This window comes from Ornithorhynchus anatinus, chromosome X4, assembly GCF_004115215.2.
Source record: "Ornithorhynchus anatinus isolate Pmale09 chromosome X4, mOrnAna1.pri.v4, whole genome shotgun sequence".
NCBI classification, from domain to species: domain Eukaryota; kingdom Metazoa; phylum Chordata; class Mammalia; order Monotremata; family Ornithorhynchidae; genus Ornithorhynchus; species Ornithorhynchus anatinus.
The window spans coordinates 1,258,925-1,280,669 of record NC_041752.1 but is presented as its reverse complement, the minus strand read 5'-3'; the positions used below and the strand labels follow the sequence as shown (position 1 = coordinate 1,280,669).

The following is a 21,745-nucleotide window of genomic DNA, read 5'->3' as shown; positions in this document are numbered from 1 at the left end:
GACCCTGGATCTCCCCCAGCGCTTAGAACAGCGCTCTGTACGGAGTAAGCGCTTAACAGATACCAACATTATTATTATTACCCCCCCCCCGCCCCTTTCACCTGGTTTGCCCCGTGCCCTGACGAGGCCCCACCCCCTCTTCGAACCCCCCCCCCCTCCCCCCCACCCGCCCGGTGCGGATGCGTTGGGACCGGTTGGAGCGGACGGGTAGGCGGGCGGAGCGGCGGGGGCCATGAGCAGCCCGGGCCTCCGCCTCTCCCTCCTGGCAGGTGAGGGGGGGTGTCCGGGGGGGCGGGGATGGGTCCGGGGGGGCCGGTCCGGTCCTGGGGTGGTGAGGGGGGGTCCCGTCTGAGGGTCCGGTGCCCGCAGCGCTGCTCCTGGCGCCGGTGTGGTCGGGCCCGGGCCCGGGCCGCCCCCCTCCGCCGCGCCGGACGGCCGACGCGCTCTGCCGCCTCCAAGCCGCCCAACGCTGCCTCCGCAACGGACCCGACCCCCGCCACGACCCCCGCGCCTCTCTGCCCCGGGGTGAGGACCCGCACCGACACCCGCACTGCACCGGACGGCGGGGGCCGCCGACCTCCCGGCTCACACTCCGGGGGGTCTCAGGGGAGCCTCCCCGGACCCCTGGGGAGGGTCTCCTGGGGCCGTTGGGGAGGGTCTCCTGGGAAAGTTGGAGAAGGTCTTTTGAGACTCCTGGGGAGGGTCTCCTGGAGCTGTTGGCGAAGGTCTCCTGGAGCTGTTGGGGAGGGTCTCCTGGAGCCGTTGGCGAAGGTCTCCTGGAGCCGTTGGCGAAGGTCTCCTGGGACTCGGGGAGGGTCTCCTGGGCCCCGTTCAAGTTTGGAGTCGTCATCCCCCACCCACCCCCGCACCACGGCACTGTCCATCGGCACCTCTCCTGGCCCCCGGACCCCCCCAGACCACAACCCACTTCCTCCCAGTCCAACCCCTCTCTCCCCACAGCCACCACAAACTCCAGCCCATCTCCCCCTCCGGGGACAAACCCTCAACGTCCACCGGTCTCATGAATTTATGCATCCATCCAATTGTATTTATGGAGCGCTAAGTGTGTGCAGAGCACTGTAGTAAGCGCTCGGAAAGTACAGTTCGGCAACAGACGATCCCCGTCCAACAACAAGCTCACGGTCTAGAAGGGGGGAAGGTGAGGGTGGGAGGGGGAACGTTACCACCTCAAACGCCCGCTCTGTGCTCTCCCCTCTTCTCTCCCTCCCCTTACTACCCCTCGTGGGGGGGGTCTCTCCCAGGCCTGGTCTGCTCAGATTTCCCCTATACCTACTGGTTCCCGTTCTTCTGCCAGTTTGCCCCTTCCCGCTGTGTCGGCCATTTCTACTATGCCAAGGTGAGGCTGGGGGCACGGGGTGGCTGGAGGCAGGAGTGTGTGGGAAATGAGGCTCCCTGAGGGCACCTGGGGTTGGGTTGGGTGAGGTTGGGGGCGATGGGGCAGAATAAGACCTTAAGACCCTCCCCCGGGCCCCGACCCAGTCCGGGACTTTGTAACAGAGCCCCAGAACGGCCTACAGGTTTCCCTCCCGCACCAACCGTCTTCATTATTCGGGACCGATAATAATAATGACAGTGGTATTTCTTAAGCGCTTACTAGGCGCCAGGCACGGTACTAAGCGCTGGGGTGGAGACAAGTCAGGTAGGAAACAGTCCCTGTCCCTTGTGGGGCTCGCCGTCTCCCCATTTTACAGATGAGGTGGCTGAGGCACAGAGAAGTGAAGAGACTTGCCCGGGGTCACAAAGTGGTGGAGCACATGACTCGTTGTGGTACTTGTTAATTGCTTACTATGTGCCAGGCACTATACTAAGCGCTGAGGTGGATACAAGGTAATCAGGTTGGACACAGCCCCTGTCTCACACGGGGCCCACAGTCTTAGTCCCCACTTGACACTTTCCAGACACCCTTGACTCTTCCCCGTGTCCTGGTTGCCCTGTTGGACAACCATCCTACTTTGAAGGGCGAACCATCCGGTGCTCCTAACTCTCATCATCAATGGTATTTACTGAGTGTTTATTTACTGTGTGCGGAGCACTGTACTAATTGCTTGGGAGAGTACAGTACAACAGAGCTGGTAGACACGATCCCTGCCTGCAACAAGCTTAAGGGTGTGGATCCACAGTCCACAGTCTAGAAGGGGGTGGATGAGGGAGATAAAAGGTATTCGTCCGGGAGAAATGTAATTTTAAGGGGGTTTTGAAGGTGGAAAGAATGATGCGCTGTCAAGTATTAAGGGGGAAAGGAATTTCAGGCCAGAGAAAGACCGTGTGCGTAAGGAGTCGGTGACGGGGAGAACGAAATGGAGGAAAAGAGAATAGACTGGCACTAGAGAGATACAGGAATATATGGGGCTGTAGCAGATAAGTAAAGTAGATGCCAATACTGATTTAAAAAGCCACTACACAAATTTGCCCCTGAACACTCAAACTCGGCCCTTTAGGAGCTGCATCTTGGTTTTGCAATTACTCACCCCACAGTGACCCAGCACGGACCACTTAACATTCTCGAACTCCCCTCTCCATCCCTGACTCTCCCTCCGGTGATTAAGCATGGACCATCCGACACCCCCTGACTCTTCCCCCCAGTGATCCAGCAAGAGCACAGATCCTCAGATCTGTCCAAACCCCGCTGATCCTGCCGGCGTTTCCGACTGCACGGCTCCCTGTGGGAACAGATCTCCTGTGCTCACCCCCCCTGCTGAGAAGCAGCATGGCCTAGTGCCTAGAGCACAGGCCTGGGAGTCTGAAGGACCCGGGTTCTAATCCCGGCTCTGCCACTTGTCTGCTGGGAGACCTTGGACAAGTCACTTTATCTCTCTGTACCTCAGTTACCTCATCTGCAAAATGTGGATTAAGGTGGGGAGACCCATGTGGGACAGGGACTGTATCCAATCTGTTGATCTTACTCTTCCCCATCGCTCAGTAGGGAGCCTGGCACATAGTAGGTGCTTAACAAATACCTGAAGAAAAAAAAAAAAAGATACGTTTCCCAGGGTTTGCTTCGCATCTGTCACACTTCAACTCTAGCTGGGGGACTTTCACCCTGGGAAGGTGACGAGAAGAACATCAATTCCATGTGGGTCCTGGTTCTGTAAGCTCCAATCCTGCCCCCTCTCAGACACCGCCAAGGTCTGACTCTACCAAGCGTACTCATCCAGAACATGTTCCGTCCCCAGACTGTGCCCTTAGTGTCTGCTCCGGCTCTAATCTGTCCTTCAGTAAAGAAAAGAATTATCATCATTAGGACTTCCCAATGCCCCCTCCATCCACTCCCCATGTAAATCCCGTAAGCGTCCCGTGCAGTTAGACACTGTAATATCCGATGCTGGTGCCCCATCTCTGCTCACAGCGCCCGAGTGCTAAACATCTTCCATCTGGGGCATCCTTCTCGCTGCCCTGGCTTCCCCCCTCGGCTTCCTGTCCCTCCTCCACTCCTCCCTTTCTCCTCCCCCAATCCCTCTTCTCCTCCTCCTCCTCCTCTCCCCCCTCCATCCCTCCTCCCACTTCCACTCTCCCTGCTTCTCTTCCTCCCCCTTCGCCTCCACCCACCTCCACCAGTAAAAATGTCTTCCTCATACCTATCATCCCACGCCCCACCCCCCTGCCCAGAGTCTCTCACCACTTCTCCAGTTAAAATTCCTCCAGAGCAGAAGTGAAAACCTCGAGGGCACCCCCTTCCCTCCTCACCCCCACCCCTGGCCCGGTGACACCGCCCCCCTCCCCGCCAAGAACCTGGGTCCCCTTGGGACTCCTGGGAAGAGCTGGAGAATCTCGATCATCCAAAGCAGCGAGTCCAGGCACCGTGGAAGCCCTGGATAGCCGTGTTCTGAGCTCTGAGTGGGAGCGCGGGTCTTTTCACACGCATGCTCCCTCCTGGAAACAGGTCAGAGCCCCCTGCCCTTGTCCCTGCGCCATCAGGAAGAGGGGAGGCCCTTGGCCCTTCCTAGGAGACTCTGTAAAGACTCCGTTGCTCTCATAAACACCCATCATCTGTTCTCCCAAGCGCTTAATGCAGTGCTCTGCACACCGGAAGCGCTCAATAAACACGACTGAAGGAATGAATGAAAGGAACTCCCCTTGATAACCACATCTTCAACTGTGTCCTCAGATGTGCACTTGCAAGGGCTCTGAGCCTTCAAACTACTGCTCTCTCTCTGTCTCTCTCTCCCTCTCCTCTCCCTGCCCCTCTCTCTGTGCTCTCCCTACATCTCTGTCACACCATCGATCAATCAGTGGTATTGAGCATTTACTGTGTGCAGAGCACTGTACTAAGCAGTTGGGAAAGTAATAATGTTGGTATTTGTTAAGCGCTTACTATGTGCCGAGCACTGTTCTAAGCGCTGGGGTAGACACAGGGGAATCAGGTTGTCCCACGTGGGGCTCACAGTCTTAATCCCCATTTTACAGATGAGGGAACTGAGGCCTAGAGAAGTTAAGTGACTTGCCCACAGTCACACAGCCGACAAGTGGCAGAGCTGGGATTCGAACTCAGGAGCCCTGACTCCAAAGCCCATGCTCTTTCCACTGAGCCACGCTGCTTCTCCAAAGTACTTTAAAGTACTATAAAGCAATATAACAGACATGTTCCCGGCCTACAACCAGCTGCCCCTTTTCTCTTTCAAAATGACTAGAACCTCACCTCCCCTAAGAAGCCTTCCTAGACTGACAGACCCCCTCCCTACCCCGCCCGACCAAGAACCCTGGGGAGAGGGTGCAGGCGTATGCAGATCTCTTTGCAATAGAGGTCTATAGGTTTCTGTCGTCTGTGTTGGACGGATCTCTATTCAGGACAGAACGAGGATTTGGGATCCAGGGGCAGGAGTTCTGATTCTTCACCTACGGGTCACAGAAAGGCTGAGTAGGGAGGTGGGGGTGTTGAACAGACGGGAAAATGGAGGTCCGGGGTGTGGGTGGCTCCGGGTCTCCCTGGAGGTGCTGAAATTCCCAAGGCCACTCATTGTCCGCGGCCTGGCCTTGGCAGCCGGGAGGCCCCCGGGGTCCCTCGGGCCGAGCTACCCTGAAGCCACAAGAACCCCCAAACCCCGGGACTCTGCCTCCATGGCCGCCTCCCGGGCCCTTCTGGAGAAGCAGCGTGGCCTGGTGGATGGAACCCGGGTCTGGGAGTCAGAAGGACCTGGATTCTAATCCCAGCTCTGCCACTTGTCTGCTGTGTGACCTGGGGCGGGTCACTTCGCGACTCTGTGCCTCAGTCACCTCATCTGTCAAGTGAAGATTAAGCCTGGGAGCCCCATGTGGGACAGGGACTGTGTCCACCCTGATTAGCTTGTATTTACTGCAACGCTCAGTAGGGTGCTTGGCACATAGAAACACCATTAAAAAAACACACACTCATAAATAGGTGCCCAGAAAAAAACCTGCCCTTTTGGGAAGCAGTGTGGCCTAGTGCAAAGAGCACAGGCCTGGGAGTTAAAGCACCTGAGTTCTGATCTCGGCTCTGCCACCTGTCTGATGTGTGACCTAGCCCAAGTCATTTTGCTTCTCTGTGCCTCAGTTCCCTTATCTGCAAAATGGGGAATCAATACCTGCCTTCCCTCCTACTTAGATAGTGAGCCACAGGTGGGACCTGATTATCTTGTATCTACTCCAATGCCTAGCGTATAGTAAGCATTTAATCACTAAAAAAATAAGTAAATTGCCCATCTTCCTGGTGGGGCTGAACCCCTCCCTCCTCCCCGGGGTAGGGATTGCACCTTCCCCTCCCTCCAGCGACTCTGAGCCCGGCCAGCTCCTGGGCGATGGGTGGACAGTGTGATTGCCTAATACTTTCATGGGTATCTTTGGCAGAGGGAGGGAGACGGGCAGGTGGAACCAAAAGGCAGGTTTCCTGTCCCGCTCCCAGCAGAGTCGCCCGCTGGGCACCGTCACTCCCTCAACGGTTGTGTCCGGGTGAAGGCGTGGAGCGGGAGAAGGGTACAGGGATGAAGCGGGGCTCGGACAGGTCTGCGATAACCACCCACCCTCCTCGCATGCCAAGCCGGGCACTAGGACCCTTCCCAACCAGCTGGGTTGGGCGGGGGCTCTGCCCGAGCCCTTCTCTCTCTACAGCGGGTCCTGTGCGCCCAGGGACCTCTGTCATCCCTGCCCTCCAGGCGCCATCGCAGGATTGTCCCCCGAGCTCTGGACCCCTCCCTGACCCCTCCCACCCCTCCGCATGTCATGGGTGAGTTCCCCCGTGCCGTTTGGCAGCCCGTGGGATGGATCGAACGCCTCCTGTATGCCGAGCGCTATCCCGAGCGCTTGGGAGAGCAACAGAGGTGGTAGTCAGGCTCCCTGCCCGTGAGGACCTTATGATCTGGTGACCCCAGACTCCGAACCCCGGCGGGGACGAAGGGCGCCGGCCCACAGCCTCCGGGGGAGCCCCGCGGTGACTGCCCACTCTGACTTATGCTGTGGGTCAGCCTGGGGCTCACGAGGGCCGCCCCCCAACCCTCCCGACAGCCCTCCTTTTCTCTCACGTGAGTTCTGAGGTGGGTCGGCCTGAGGAGAGGAGCGTGGCCTAGTGGAAAGAGGCCAGGCCTGCGAGTCAGAGGACCCGGGTGCTAATCCCAGCTCCGCCGTGGAACCGCTGTGCGACCTCGGCCAATTCGCTTCACTTTTCCGGCCCTCCTTTCCCTCATCCGCAAAAATGGGGTTTCGATACCTGTGCTCCCTCCTACTTAGAATGTGAGCCCCACGTGGGGCTGGATTATCTTGCATCTACCCCAGCGCTTAGTACGGTGTTGGGCACGTAGTGAGAGCTTAACAAATACCGCAATCATTATCGTTATTCTTGAGACCCACAGCGAGGTCCCCGCCCCTTTCCTGACATCCCTCTTTTTCTCTCCCGTGAGCTTTGCGGCGGGTCAGCCTGAGGTCCGCAACCAAGGGACCCTCCTCCTCCTCCCGGCCTCAGCCCCCCCGCTTCTCTCCCGTGAGTTATGATGCCCCTGCTTTTCTGTCCCATCTCCAGCTCAGGGCCTGCGGTACCCCAGCCCCTCCCTCTCTCCGAGCTGGGCGAAGGGATTGTCCATCAGCATAAAGGAACTGCTGCAGTCTTCCCTCTCCCTGGAGGGGCCGGACCTCTCCCGGCCCAACGGCATCTCCCCGGGTCCCCTGGACAAGGCCCCGCCCGGTCCTAAGGCCCAGGCGAAGGCCCCGGCCCTGCCCCGGCCCAGCCCCGAGGCCGGGGCGAAGGCCCCGTCCGGCCCCGGGCCCGGGGCGCAGGCCTGGGCTGGGGGTCAGGCCCTGCCCAGCTCCGGGGCCGGGGGTCAGGCCCCGGCCCTCCACGCCACCCCTGGCGTGATAGACAGCGTCCGCCAGCTCATCGGCTCGGAGCAGGACCTGGAGCCCCACCCCCACAACCACAGCCGCAGCCCAAACCACACCCACGGCCACCATCACGGCCACGGCCACCGCCACGGGGGCGGGGGCGCTGGTGGTGGCGGGGGCGGCGGCGGCGAAGACATCGGCGAAGACATCGGCGAAGACGTCGGCGAAGACAGCCCAGTGTCCGGGAGGTGAGGGGCCTTTCCATGCCTCGGGACGGACCAGACGGCCCCTTTCTCCCACACCGGGGGGGATGCCCCTCTCTAGCCTTCCGGCTTTTTGCCGTCCCGGGGTCCTGGCACTACCCTCGGGATGGTTGCGGGGGGTGGTCCGGGAGCCGGGCGGCGGGACCGTCCGTCTGGACGGAGGGTGTCTCGCACGGTGGTCCCCTGCCCCTCCCCAGCCTCCAGACCCTGCCCCACGATGCCGCCCTGCTGGTGCTCTGCTTCGCCCTGCTGAGAGACAGCTGCACCCGCTCCCCGGCGGCCTGGGCCTGGCAACGCATTGAGAACGAGACCCTCGGTTTTGGTGATACGGTAACGGCCCCTCCCCGTTGGACCAGACACATCCGTTCATCCATTCAGTCGTATTTATTGAGCGTATACTGCGTGCCGAGCACTGTTCTAAGCGCTTGGGAGGGTACCGTATAACAAGAACAGGACACATTCCCTGCCCACAGTGAGCTTCCAGGCTAGTGTGGCAGGCATTTATATAAATGAATAAATTACAGATATGTACCTAAGGGCCGTAGGGCTGGGACGGGGAATGAATAAGGCGAGCAAGTCAGAACGACACAGAGGGATGAGGGAGAAGAGGAAAGGAGGGCTTAGTCGGGGAAAGCCTCTTGGAAGAGGCGGGCCTTCAATAAGGCTCTGAAGCGGGGAGGGGGGTAGTCACTGTCTGTCGGATTTGAGGAGGGAGGGTGTTCCAGGACAGAGGCTGGATTTAGACGTGGATCTGCACTCCGGGAAAGGAGTCCAGGTCCACGTCTTTCTTCCCCCTGAAGAGTCTACTCCCCTTCTTTCCCGTCCACCTCCTGGCCCTTCCCCGCTGAGCCCAAACCGGGAACTCGGACTCCAACTCTGGTTTTCCCATTTCCCCGGTCTCCCTTCCCGCCCAGCCCATTCCGAGAAGAGTCCAAGTTCTAGGCCTTCTCTTCCTCACCCAGGGGAAATCCCCTCGAAAGCCCCGGTCCCCACGCGTCGGTCCGTCCTCCCCAAAGTCCATTGTCAGTCGTTCATTCATTCAATAGTATTTATTGAGCGCTTACTATGTGCAGAGCACTGTACTAAGCGCTTGGGATGAACAAGTCGGCAACAGTCGTATGTATTGAGCGCTCATTGTGTGCAGAGCACTGCTCTACGCGCTGGGGAGAGTGCCACAGAACAGTCTAGAAGACACATCCCTCACATTCCTGGGGTGCGGGGACTCTGACCTAGCCGGACTTCACCCCCCACACACACCATCTCCTCCCCCCGACGCCCCTCCTTCTGTGTCTGCTGCCCCGGGTCCAGGTGTGCGACAGTCACGGGAGACGACACCTGTCCTCCTGCCCCCTCTGCGCCTTCTGCTCCCTGAAGCTGGAGCAGTGTCAGGAAGAGTCCACCCTGAAGCGGGAGTTCTGTGGACCCTCACACCAAACCCCCTTCTCCAGCCCCTTCCTCGCTGCCCAGAACCAGAACATCAAGGTACCCCGAGATTGCGTGGCCCGGCGGGGGGCAGGGGGGTGGGGGGAGTAGTCAGACCCCTCAGGGGGCTCTGAGGCCTCAGGGGGTGGCTGTGGAAACCCCCCCCCCCCATCTCTTTCCCTGACTGTCCCAGATGGGGCCAGTGACCAAGGGACTCTACTACGGTCTGGAGGTGTTCGGGGGGCTGCGGATGGCCTTCTGGTGTGGTCGGCTGGCCGTGCAGGGCTGCGAGGAAACCAGGGTCTCGGGCTGGCTGCAGGCCGAGTTCCTCTCCTTCCAGAGAGGAGACTTTCCCACCAAGGTCAGAACCCAAGGGGCTCCCAGCCCCTCCCCGGGCCCTTCTCTTCCCACCAGAGCTCGCCCCTGAGGGGTTCCCTGTCGCGGGAAGCTTCATAGCCTGGCCCAAGGGCAGAGACCCCCCCCCCCACTCTCCTGGGGGCCGTGCCCAGCTCTGGGCCTGACTCTGGGGGGTCCCCTGCCCCGCCACCCCAAGCCCCCTGCTCTTCGCGCTGCCTCTCTGGGCCCCTTTGCCACGGGCGTGGGATGCCCCCGGCCGGCACTCAGTGGCATGTGTTGAGCACTTCCCGTGAGCACAGTGGATAGTTCCTGGGTTTGGGAGTCAGAAGGACCCAGGTTCTAATCCCAGCTCCCCCCACTTGTCTGCTCTGCGACCTCGGGCAAATCACATCACTTCTCTGGGCCTCAGTTCCCTCATCTGTAAAATGGGGATTAAGACTGTGAATCCTGAGTGGCACAGAGCTTGTCCAACCAGATTAGCTCGTACCTACCCCAGTGCTCTGTACAGTGCCTGGCACATAGTGAGCGCTTAACAAATATAATTATTATTAAGCATATTTATTGAGCACTTATTGTACTAAGCGCTTGGGAGAGTACAATAGAACACCAGACACATTCCCTGCCCACAGTGAGCTCACAGTCCAGAGGGGGTATTAACAAATACCAAATAAAAAAGAGGGCAGGGAGAACCCGACATTTCGACTGCCCTCTTCCTCCACCCGAGATGTGGCCAGAAAGACCCCAGTGGACCCCATTAGAAAATTTTTTGCGGGGCGGGGGCATAGGCAGGCCTACCCCTCCAGCTGCAAGTGGTAGAGGCAGATAATAATAATTATAATGATGGCATTTGTTAAGCGCTTACTATGAGGGGCAGACAAGTTTGTTTCGGGGGGAGGCGTGTATCCGTGTCCAGCCCGATTTGCTTTCGTATCCACCCCAGTGCATAGTAGAGAAGCAGCGTGGCTCAGTGGTAAGAGCCCGGGCTGGGGAGTCAGAGGTCATGGGTTCTAATCCCCGCTCTGCCACTTGTCAGCTGTGTGACCTTGGGCAAGTCACTTCACTTCCTCTGTGCCTCAGTGACCTCATCTGTCAAATGGGGATGAAGACTGTGAGCCCCACGGGGGACCAGCTGATGACGTTGTATCCACCCCCTCCCAGCGCTTAGAACGGTGCTTGGCACAGAGTAAGCGCTTAACAAATGCCGTCACCCTTAATATTACGGCGCCTGGGGCGTAGTAAGAGCTTAACGAAGACCATCGTTATTACGATTGAGTAGCAGCGTGGCTCCGTGGAAAGAGCACGCGCTTGGGAGTCGGAGGTCACGGGTTCTGATCCAGGCTCTGCCACTTGTCAGCTGTGTGACTGTGGGCAAGTCGCTTGACTTCTCTGTGCCTCAGTTCCCTCATCTGTCCAATGGGGATGAAGACTGTGAGCCTCACGTGGGCCAACCTGATGACCCTGGATCTCCCCCAGCGCTCAGAACAGTGCTCTGCACCAACATTATTATTATTATGATTATGTCGGGGGGGTGCCTGCTCTTTAGGGGCAGGTTCCCGGCCCGCTCTGGGAGCTCCCCCAAATACAACCCCCTCCTCGGGGCCGGGGATGGGGGTGGGGGGTCCCGGGACCCCCGCCCCGCGCTCCAGCTCCTCCCCCCGTCCAGATCTGCGATTCCAACAAGGTGGAATACCCCAACTACTGCGCCTTTAAAAGCCGCCAGTGCCTTCTCTACAGCCGGGACAGTCAGAAGGTGAGGCCCCCGCCCCCCACCCCCAACCCCCCCCACCGAAACCACGCCCCCTTCTCCCCTTGGGTGGGGGGGGGGGCAGAGACACCATCCCGCCTCCTCATTGGTTGGGCGAATCCCCGGGTGGGCGCGGCTCCCATGGTGGGCGTGACTTGCACCCAGAACCCGCCCCCCTCCCCCGCCCAGGTATTCCGCCAGAGCTGTCAGAGGAACGAGTCCTACTCGCAGCTGAGCGAGGCCAGCGCGGAGGAGGCGGTGCTGAGCTGGAGCCGGGAGTTCGGCCGCCTAACTCAGGGCTAGGCCGGCCGGGGGGCGGGCCCGGGCCTGCCCTTCTTGCCCCACCCCCGACCCCCGTAGGTCGCACGGCCTTGGGGCTGCCCCGCCACCCCAGGGCCTGCGGATAAAAGATTTCGAACCAACCTGTGCGTGGGTGGTGTCTCGACCCGGGGTCCCCGACCCTTCGCCCAGCCTCCCCCCCCCCCGGGGCCTCGAATCCAGGTCCGAAGGGACGAGCTGCAGAGGAGGAGGCCCTCGCCAACCCCGTCCCCCCACGCCCAGGGGCTGGGGAGACTCCCCTCCCCATCCCTGAGGCCGAAGGCCTCGCCAGGGCCCGTGTGGATACCTGCCCTGGTGCTCTGGGACCGGTTGTGGGTCTGTGTGTGTCTGTGTGTGTCCGTGGGTGTCTGTGTGCTGGGAGCCGGGCCTGCTAAAGCGGTGGGTGTGACGGTTGGGGAGGCCGGAGAGGGAGGGTGTGGGTGTGTACGTGAGAGGGGAGATCACGGTGTGTGTTGTGAAGGGGGCGGGGAGGTTGGGTAGGGGGTTGCGTGAGCGTGCGTGGGTGTGTGGGCGTTTGCCGAGCCGCGGGAGGCTGGTGGGTGGTGTCGGGGCCGGGACCGACGACTCGGTCGGCCCGATAGGGCGGAGGGCGAAGGGCGAAGGGCGGGAGGGGGCAGGGTAAACCCGCAGGGAGAAGCAGCAATAGGTGTCCCGGTTAGTCATCCGCCGGGGCTGGGGATGGGCCCAGGGCGCGGGGGGGGGGCGGGAAAGGCTCCCCAGATCCGGGGGTGGGGTGCGAGGAAGACGGCCTCCCCCCCAGCCACACGCCCCCAGCCCCCACCCCGTGCCCGGCAGCGCCGGCCGGGCGGGGGGCTTCGCGCCTCCCTCCTTCCCTCCTTCCTTGCCCTCGGCCGCCGTCCCGCGTGGGTCCGGGCGTGTGCGGGGCCCGGGGGGGGGCGGGGTGGGGCGGGACGTGCCGGGATCTGCCAGGTGGGTGGGGCGGAGGCCGCCCCTCGATCAGGCGGCAGGTCCTTCCAGCCCCGGAGCGGGCAGCGGGGCAGCGGGCAGCGGGCACGGGCGGAGGCCCGGGAGGAGGCAGGGCTGCCAGGACCGCAGGTACGGCGGCGGCGGGGAGGGAGGCCGGGAGGCCGGGAGGCCGGGAGGCCGGGAGGGGACACCGGGCCCACCGACAATACACCCGGCGCCTTGGGCCGCCGCCACCCGAAATGGGGAGGGGGAAGGAGCCGACGGTCAGGGTTAGAGCTCCGCTCCAGGGAGGAGGTCCCGGCCGGCGGGAACCTGGTGGAAGGACCAGCGACCTGGAGGGGACAGCCAGGACACACGGGGACACACACATCCAGGGTCCCACGGACACACAAACACACACACACGCATCCGGGTACGGGCCCCCTAGACGGCATATAAGCGGGCGCACATGGAGAGACACACACAGACACAGACATAGGGTCCCACGGAGGGATGACCCCCCACCCCCCCACCCCCACATACACCCAGAGACAGAGGGACGACACCCAGACACCCAGACGGCCGGGCGCTGAGGACCGGCTGGCTGGCCCGGGGCGGGGAAACGGGACGGGACCGACCCGTCCGCAAGTCAGGCCCGGGGCCGCCCCCCCCCCCTCCGGGATCCCCGGGCCGCCCCCCACCCCCGAACCGGGCGGAGCAGCGGGGCCCAGCCCGCCCTCGCCGCTGGGAGGCCGGGACCCCCGCCCTGCGACCCCCGGGAAGGCGCCCGGACGGCCCCGGCCTCCGGGCAGCCCCCGACCCTCCCCTGGCCCTCCCCTGACCCCCGCGGGGCCGAGAGGACAGGCAGACGGACGAGTCGTCGTGGGCGGGAAGGGTGCCCATTTATTCTCGCCCTCTCCCAAGCGCTCCATATAGTGCTCTGCTCACAGTAAGTGCTCAGTAAATACGATCGAATGAATGAGCACATACAAACACATACACACCAAGGCAGTCGAGCGCCTAGCATGATCGACTCGCCAAACTGTACTCTCCAAGCGCTTAGTACAGTGCTCTGCACACAGTAAGCGCTCAATACATACGATTGAGTGAATGCAGAAAAAGAGACACACCCATACAGGCTGACAAATGCTATCAGGGACACACAAACACCAAGGGAGACTATAATAATAATACTAATGTTGGTATTTGTTAAGCGCTTACTAGGTGCAGAGCACTGTTCTAAGCGCTGGGGGAGATACAGGGTCATCAGGTCGTCCCACGTGAGGCTCACGGTTAATCCCCATTTTACAGACGAGGGAACTGAGGCACAGAGAAGTTAAGTGACTCGCCCACAGTCACACAGCTGACAAGTGGCAGAGCTGGGAGTCGAACTCATGACCTCTGACTCCGAAGCCCAGGCTCTTTCCACTGAGCCGCGCTGCTTCCCACAGGGATGTGCCCCAAGAAACAGGTGATGACACAAACAGGCAGGGATACGCAGAAACTGATAGGGACCCCCATGGCCTGGGAAGCGGTGACTCTCCTGGTGAACCCAACAGCCATTCCCTAGGCTATGCTCTCGTTAGGGATTTTATTAGTATCAATAATAATAGTTAAATGATTTGCCCAAGGTCACAAAGCGGACAAGTGGCGGAGTTGGAACGAGAACCCGGGTCTTTCTGACTCCCAGCCCCGTGCTCTATCTACAAGGCCACGCTGCACAGAGGAGTTAAGTGACTTGTCCAAAGTCACTCAGCAGACAAGAGGCAGAGCAGGTGCCAGGAAGAAGGTGGAAAACGGAACTTCCATTAGCAGGCACTTAATCAGAAAGGATTTTCAGGAGGAGATTGATGGTGGACTGGATCAAGTGACAGATGCGAGGGGGTAGCCGGGTGGGTGGGTGGGACGGAGGGGCTAAGAAGTGGGAAGTAATGTGGCCGAGTGGATAGAGAATGAGCCTGGGAGTCAGAGGCCCTGGATTCTAATCGCAGCTCTGCCACTTGCTGGCCGTGTGACCTTGGGCAAGTGACTTGACTTCTTTGAGCCTCAGTTACCTCAACTGAAAAATGGGACTTCAGCATCTGTTCTCCCTCCTACTTAGCCTGTGAGCCCCAGATGGGACAGGGACTCTGTCCGACCCGACTAACTTGTACCTACCCCAGAGTTTAGAACAGTGCTTGACACATCGTAAGCGCTTAACAAATGAAATCATAAATGATAATGACCCCAGGAGGAAGATGGGCTCGTGGAGGGGCTGAAGGAGTAAGGAGGAGCCAGGTGCTTGATGGGATTTGGAGTCGAAGAGAAGGCATTTTGGTATTCAGATTCCCCTCCCTATCACTCTCCCGTGAGTTTATGTACATACCTTTATACTCTCTTGGCCTCTTATCTGTATTTTATTTTAATAGTCTTCCCGACTAAGATTATGAAGTCCCTGAAGGTAGGGATCATGTCAATTAACTCTATCGTACTCCCCCGAGTGTTTAGTAAAGTGCTCGGCACATAGGCATTGGATAAATACTGACTGAGGGAGAAAGGGAAGTCTGAGGTCAGTTGAAAGTTTTGATTCGGCCCCCGCCATGGACAGAGAACTGTAGACAGAGCAGTGTACGCAGCGCACAGTACGAGCACCAGAGAGGGAAGACAGCACCTCCATCCTTGAAGGGCTTAGCGTGTTGCACTGTACTCTCCCAGGCACTTAGTTAAGTGCTCTAAACATAGCAAGTGCTTAATAAGTACCACTGACTGAGGAGACAGAGCAGACGCAGCGTTAAGACACGAAAATTCAAGCAAGAGGAACCTACTGGCTGCCACCACAAAGAAAGAAGCCTAGGAATCCAGAGGGGAGAAATGAAACCCGTATCCACAAGATCCAGTCTGGCCACGGGGGAAGCTCCCGCAGAGGGTAGTGGGTGGAGGTTGGGTTAATCTGGGAAGACTTCGAGGAGGTGGTGAGCGGTGGTGGTTGGAAGACGGGAAGGGGAAAAGAGATGCTGTGGGGCCGGGTGGCCGGGGCGGGGGGGACGCGGGGGGCGGCGGGGGCATTCCTGGTGAAGAGGATGTCCCGGGAAGGGGAAGCTGTCTGGCCGGGCTGGGGTGGAGACTCCACCTGGGGCAGGGGGAGAGGAGGCCTGGTGGGGGAGGGCGGGAAAGAGGGGTAAGGGAGAGGAGGCACTGGGCAGGATAGGGGATACTGAGGTGCTCGGCAGGGGTTTGGGGGGGGGCGGTCCACAGACTGTGGAGAGAGTGGGGTCCAAGGTGTGAGGAATACCCGATCAGGGGCTGTTGTTGATTTTTTAATGGTATTTGCTAAGTGCTTACTCTGGGTCATCAACTATTCAAAGCCCTGGAGTAGATACAAGATAGGTTGGACACAGTCCCCGTCCCACATGGGGCTCACAGTCTAAATAGGAGGGGGTACAGTTATGGAATCCCTACTTTGCAGTGGAGGAAACTGAGGCAGAGAAGCAAAGTGACTGGTCCAAGGTCCCGCAGCAGGCAAGTGATGGTTACCGGATTAGAATCCAGGTCCTCTGGCTCCCAGGCCCGTGCTTTTCCCGCTAAGCCCTCTCCGCCGCGGCAGGAGCCCGGTGGCTGAGCTGGGCACCGTTGGCCAGATGGCGCGGGCAGTCTGGGCCTGGCCAAATGGGCCGGGTTTGCTCCCCCAAAGCCAGCCCTTCGTGTTTCTGGGGGAGAGCGGTCCTGAGGGCCACCTTCGTTCCGGGAAGTACCCCGCCAAGGGGTGGCACCTGGCATCCTACCCACGGATGGCATCGGAGAGCAGCCCGCGGGGCCCGGGCCCGAGTGACCCATGCTGCCCTCACTGCCCCTTCTCCACTTCGGGTTCCCCACGGGCTCCCTCCCCAGCCAAGCGATCAATCCATCAGCCAGCCAATCGACAGCATTTATTGAGTGCCCCGCGTGTGCAGCGCACTCTGCTGAACCCTGGGGAGAGCACATTAGATATTAACTGGGACTTCAGTCTGGCCGGGGAAACAGAAAGTAAACTGAGACAAATAAAAGGAAGTAGTAGAGTTAAGTGCTCAGGTGGCCCAGAAGTGCCGATGTGGAGCTCGGGAAGAGGTGAGATTGATCAGGGAAGACTTCCTGTCGGTCTGTCGAATTTGTTGAGCACTCAGCGTGCCCAGAGCAGTGTACTAAGCGCTCGGGAGAGTCCAATACAACAATAAACAGACACATTCCCGGCCCACAAGGAGCATACGGTGTAGAGGGGGAGGCAGACAGTAATAGAAATAAATAAATTACCGATATTGTACCCAAGTGCCGTGGGCCTGGGAGAGGGGGATGAATAAAGGGAGCAGATCGAGGAGATGAGGAAAGGAGGGCTTAGTTCGGGAAGGCCTCTTGGAGGAGATGGGCCTGCACTAAGGCTTTGAAGCCGGGGAGAGTCACTGTCAGATATGAGGAGAGAGAACGTTCCAGGCCAGAGGCAGGTGGTGGATGAGATAATAATAATGATGGCATTTGTTAAGCGCCTACTATGTGTTGAGCACTGATCTTTGCGGTGAGATAGAGGAGATCGCGGTACGAAGAGGTTAGGGTTAAAGGAGCAAAGTGTTCAGGCTGGGTTGGAGTAGGAGAGTAGGGAGGTGAAGTAGGAGGGGGCCAGCATTCATTCATTAATTCATCCATTCGATCGTATTTATTGAGCGCTTACGGTGAATATAAGCGCTGTGGGGCTGGGAAGGGGGGAAGAGCAAAGGGAGCGAGTCAGGGCGACGCGGTAGGGAGTGGAAGACGAGGAAAGGTGGGGCTTAGTCTGGGAAGGCCTCTTGGAAGAGATGGGTCTTCAGTAAGGCTCTGTCGAGGTTGTTAAGCGCTTTAAAGCCAATGATGAGGAAGTGTGATCTCAGAAGAAGAAGGGAGCAGCAGCCCGTCACCTAGGGAGAGAGTTCCAGGCAGAGGGGAGGACGTGAACAAGAGGTCGGCATTGGGCCAGCCGAGAACAAGGCACAGTGAGTATGCTGGCTTGAGAGGACTGAAGAGTGCGAGCTGGAGTGGACTGAGAGAAGAGCGGTTAAGTAGGGAGACTGCTGTTGGTGGACGGGGAGTGCGTCCCTTTATTCTTATATCGAACTCTCCCAGGCACTTAGTACAGCGCCCTGCGCACGGTGAGCGCTCAAAAAATACGACTCGGTGAATGAATGAATGAGAGGGAACTGCCGGAGCGCGGATGTGAAGCCGAGGTTTAGGAGCTTTTGGTTGAAGTGAGGAGGAATGGGGGCCTCGGAGGAGAAGGAGGGGGTGCCCACCCGGGGGTGGGGGGAATGTCCTGGGGCGACCGTCCCACGGCAGCCTGTTGGAAACCTCGTTTCCCCTCGCCGCCCCACTGAGAACCAAACTGGGGAAGTAGGCTTGCCTTGCAGCGGGAGGGATTGAGGTCAGACTGCAGGAACACTCTCCCACCGGTCAGGGTGGCGGGAGAAGCGTCGACTGAGGAAAGTTGGGAAACTTCCTTCCCCGAAGACCTTGGAGAGCAGAAGAAGCCGGAGACCGTCTAAGACTCCCGGGAAGGAAGGAGTGGGACGGCTGGGACCCGACGGCAGGGAGCCGAGCAACCGGGGTCCCGGGGGAAGGGCAGGCGTCCCGGTCCCGGGTTCCTGGGCCCGGGGAGGGAGATGTTGGGGGGCGTCCGGGGGTCCCCCCCAGCTTCTTCTCGACTCGAAGGCCCGCAGAGGCCCTGTCTGAGGAACTACGGGGGGGGGGGGGGGTCCCCGGCCCCAACCCCTTTCCTGCCCCAGAAGCAGAGCCGGGCTTTGCCAGGACCGGTCGGGCGGCAAAGCGCGGCGGCCCTGCCTCGCTCAGAGGGCATCGGGAGGGCGCAGGTGAGGCCTGGGAGCCCACGGGGCCGCGGGGGTCCCGGGGGCGGGGGGTGGCCGGCCAGATCGGATGGAGGGGGGCGGTGGTCCTCCAGGGGACGCCGAAGCCCGCTCCCCCTCTCGCTCTTTTTCTCTCAGTCGTCCCGAGGTGGGGGGAAAGGTGGGTGGGTGGGTGGGCGGGCTCGGGGTGAAATGAGACCCTCTCTCGGCCCGCCTCCGCCCCGCCTCGGCGGGAACGAGCCCGGAGGCCGGCGGGAGGAGGGGGCCCGTCTAGACCCTCCGGGCCGGGGGTGGGGGGCGAGGCCTGCCTCCCCGCTCGGCCGAGTCGCCCCCGGGAAGATCCGCAGGTTCGGAGGGGGGGAGGGTCTCCTTGGGGGGGGGGGGCGGGGGCACGGGGAGACCAGGTGGCCGCCTCTGGGGACCCTCGCCTCCCGGGGTCGGGCCTCACCCACGACCCACCCCTTTTCCGGAGGGAGGTGGGCCCGGGAGGAGGGAGCCGTCGGGGGGCTCCCACGTGGGGGTCTTTCCGGACCCTTCCCCTCCTCCAACCGCCACCCCCCGCCCCGCTTCCTGTTTCCTCCGCCTCTCCTTCCCGGCGGAGGGCTAGGGGGCCCGCATCGCCATCTGGCCTGGCACCGTGCCCACCCCGAGCCCACCCCCGGGGGCCCCAGCGAGGCCGGGGGAGGGAATTCGGGGTTGGGGGAAGAGGGGAGGGATGGAGCCAGGGGGAGGGGGCGTCTCACACGGACAGGGGGAATCAAACCGCGATTGTGAATGGGGGGTGAATAGTTGTGTGGGTATCCGTCTTAGGAAATGACAAACGGCTCGGTGCGCGCCTGACACGGAGGTAGGGGTTTCATTCATTCATTCAATAGTATTTACTGAGCGCTTACTGTGTGCAGAGCACTGGACTCGGCGCTGGGAACGGACAATTGGGCACCAGGTAGAGACCCTCCCTGCCCAATGACGGGCTCACAGTCTAACGGGGGCGTGCGTGTCTGCGTGTGAGAGAGAAAGAGAAAGAGACGCTCGTCTCTGGCTCACCCTAAACCCGTTTCCTGTCCTTTTCTAGGTCCCTCCCGTAGATGGAGCCTTGACAAGCCAAGCCGGCGAAAAGCAGCCCCCGGCACCCATGCCAGGGCCTGCCGGCTCCCCGAGCCCACCACCCAGCCAGGACCCTCCAGCCCGGCCGCCGGTCCCGCCCCTCCCTCCCGCTAGCCGGCCGGGTCCTCCCGGCCCAACGCGGCAGATGGTCCCGAGGCGCCCGCTGTGACACCCCCCGGGTGGCCCCTCCGCACCCTCCCCGGGCCATGGGGAACAACACCACCTTCCCTCCGTGCCAGGACTACCGCGCCAACCACCGACTCCACATGGTGGGCTACAGCGTGATCCTGGCCGTGGGCCTGCCGCTCAACGCCCTGGCCCTCTGGGTCTTCTTCCGGGCCCTGCGCGTCCACTCGGTGGTCAGCGTCTACATGTGCAACCTGGCGGCCAGCGACCTGCTCTTCACCCTCTCGCTGCCCCTGCGCCTGTCCTACTACGCCCGCCACCACTGGCCCTACCCGGACATCCTGTGCCAGCTGGCGGGCGCCGTCTTCCAGATGAACATGTACGGCAGCTGCATCTTCCTGGCGTTCATCAACGTGGACCGCTACGCCGCCATCGTGCACCCCCTCCGGCTGCGTCACCTGCGCCGGCCCCAGGTGGCCCGCCTGCTCTGCCTGGGCGTGTGGGCGCTGATCCTGGTCTGCGCCGTGCCCGCCGCCTGGGTGCACCGCCCGGCCTCGTGCCGCTACAAGAACATCACCCTGCGGTTCTGCTTCGAGAGCTTCAGCGACAGGCTGTGGCAGGGGGCCCTGCCCGCCCTGGTCCTGCTGGCGGGGGGGCTGGGCTTCCTGCTGCCGCTGCTGGCCGTGGTCTACTCGTCCGTCCGGGTCTTCTGGACCCTGGGCCGACCGGCGGCCACCAGGAGCCAGCGCCGGCGGACGACCGTGCGCCTGCTGTTGGCCAACCTGGTCATCTTCCTCCTGTGCTTCGTGCCCTACAACAGCGTGCTGGCCACCTACGGGGCCCTGCGGGCCGAGTGGGTGCCGGGCGGGGAGGCGGTCCGGGCCAGAGTGCGCCAGGCGCTGGTGGTCACCGTGCTCCTGGCCAGCTCCAACTGCGTGCTGGACCCGCTGGTCTACTACTTCAGCGCCGAGGGCTTCCGCAACACGCTGCGGGGGCTGGGCCCGGCCCCGCGGGACGCCGGCAACGGGACGCGGAGCCGGCTGACCACCTCCGAGGGAACGCCCGGCTCCGACACCATCGCCTCCAGCCGGGAGCTGCTGCCCCACCGGCTGCCCCCGGGGAAGGCCTCGGTCCTGGCGGCGAAGGATTCGGCCATCTGATGCCCATCCCTCGACCGGCCCCCGCCGCCGCCCGCTGGGCGGACAGCGTCAAAGGACGGACAAGCCGACCCCTCCCCACCTCCAGGAACTGAGGCGAGGGGCTCTCGAGGGACGGGAGGGGCACCGGCGCCCCGCGCTCCGTCCCGGACTGAGGCGGAAGATAGGTCGCCGGACCCGGAGGTCAGGGGTTGGCGCGGCTAAGTCCCCCGCCGGTGCCACCCCCGCCGTCTCGGGCCTCGGTTCGCCCCGCTGGATGCGGAGGGGCAGCGATTGGAGGGTGGTGTGCTGCAATAAAGGCGAGGACTGTGCTCTCAGCTCGTTCTCCCGCCCGGATTCCCGTTCATTAGTGCCAGGCACGGATGTGTGTGTGTGTGTGTGTGTGTGTGTGTGTGGAGGAGGGTGATGCAAGTGGGCATCTGGGTGTCCTGCAGTTGTGTGTCCCAAGCGCAGCCCTTGGGGAACCCCCGGGTAGGGAATTAGGGGTGGGGGTAGGGCAGCCTCTTCAGAGGATGGGAAAGAGGAAGCGGCTGCCACAATCCGAGTGGGGTGGGAACGGCTGCAAGGAAGTGAGCGACCCGTGGAGGCCCAAAGAGTTATTGAGGTGAACTGTGGGAGACGTCTGGGGGGGAGAATTGGACAACTCACCAGCCCTGCCTCCCCCCGCCTCTTGGTAAGTGTGTGTGGTGGGGGGGGGGAGTGAGTGTGGTGGCCATTCATTCAATCGTATTTACTGAGCGCTTGCTATGTGCAGAGCACCATACTAAGCGCTTGGAAGGTACAGTGCGGCGAGAGAGAGAGACAATCCCCGCCCATCAACGGGCTCACGGTCTAAACGGGGGAGACAGACAACAAAACGAGCAGTCCGGCGTCGATACCGGCGTGGCTCAGTGGAAAGAGCCCGGGCTTGGGAGTGAGAGGTCATGGGTTCGAATCCCGCCTGTGTGACTGTGGGCAAGTCACTTCACTTCTCTGTGCCTCAGTGGCCTCATCTGTCAAATGGGAATTAACTGTGAGCCTCACGGGGGACGACCTGATGACCCTGTATCTCCCCCAGCGCTTAGAACAGTGCTCTGCGCATAGTAAGCACTTCACAAATACCAACATTATTATTATTATCATCAAGATAAATAGAATCGTAGATATAGACACATCATTAACAAAATAGAGTAATAAATAATATACGCGGATATGCGCAGC

General features: G+C 61.1%; 2 protein-coding genes across 3 annotated transcripts; both read left to right on the top strand.

Annotated features, from left to right (window-relative positions):
- The first annotated feature begins 171 nt into the window (after window positions 1-171).
- Window positions 172-11,495, top strand: LOC103168975 (acrosin binding protein). Its single transcript, XM_029054171.2, has 10 exons — window positions 172-269; window positions 370-525; window positions 1,263-1,357; window positions 6,085-6,199; window positions 6,989-7,535; window positions 7,748-7,880; window positions 8,859-9,032; window positions 9,166-9,333; window positions 10,993-11,079; window positions 11,263-11,495. The coding sequence occupies exons 1-10, from the start codon at window positions 233-235 to the stop codon at window positions 11,374-11,376; spliced, it is 1,626 nt and encodes a 541-aa protein (XP_028910004.1). The 5' UTR covers window positions 172-232; the 3' UTR covers window positions 11,377-11,495.
- An 858-nt stretch (window positions 11,496-12,353) lies between these two features.
- Window positions 12,354-20,869, top strand: LPAR5 (lysophosphatidic acid receptor 5). 2 transcript variants are annotated; one of them, XM_029054215.2, is made up of 2 exons: window positions 12,354-12,468; window positions 19,231-20,869. In XM_029054215.2, the coding sequence occupies exon 2, from the start codon at window positions 19,469-19,471 to the stop codon at window positions 20,546-20,548; it is 1,080 nt and encodes a 359-aa protein (XP_028910048.1). In that variant the 5' UTR covers window positions 12,354-12,468; window positions 19,231-19,468; the 3' UTR covers window positions 20,549-20,869. The 2 variants fall into 2 exon arrangements, with proteins under 2 accessions (XP_028910048.1, XP_028910049.1); XM_029054216.2 differs by lacking the exon at window positions 12,354-12,468 and adding an exon at window positions 18,885-19,005.
- The last annotated feature ends 876 nt before the right edge of the window (window positions 20,870-21,745 follow it).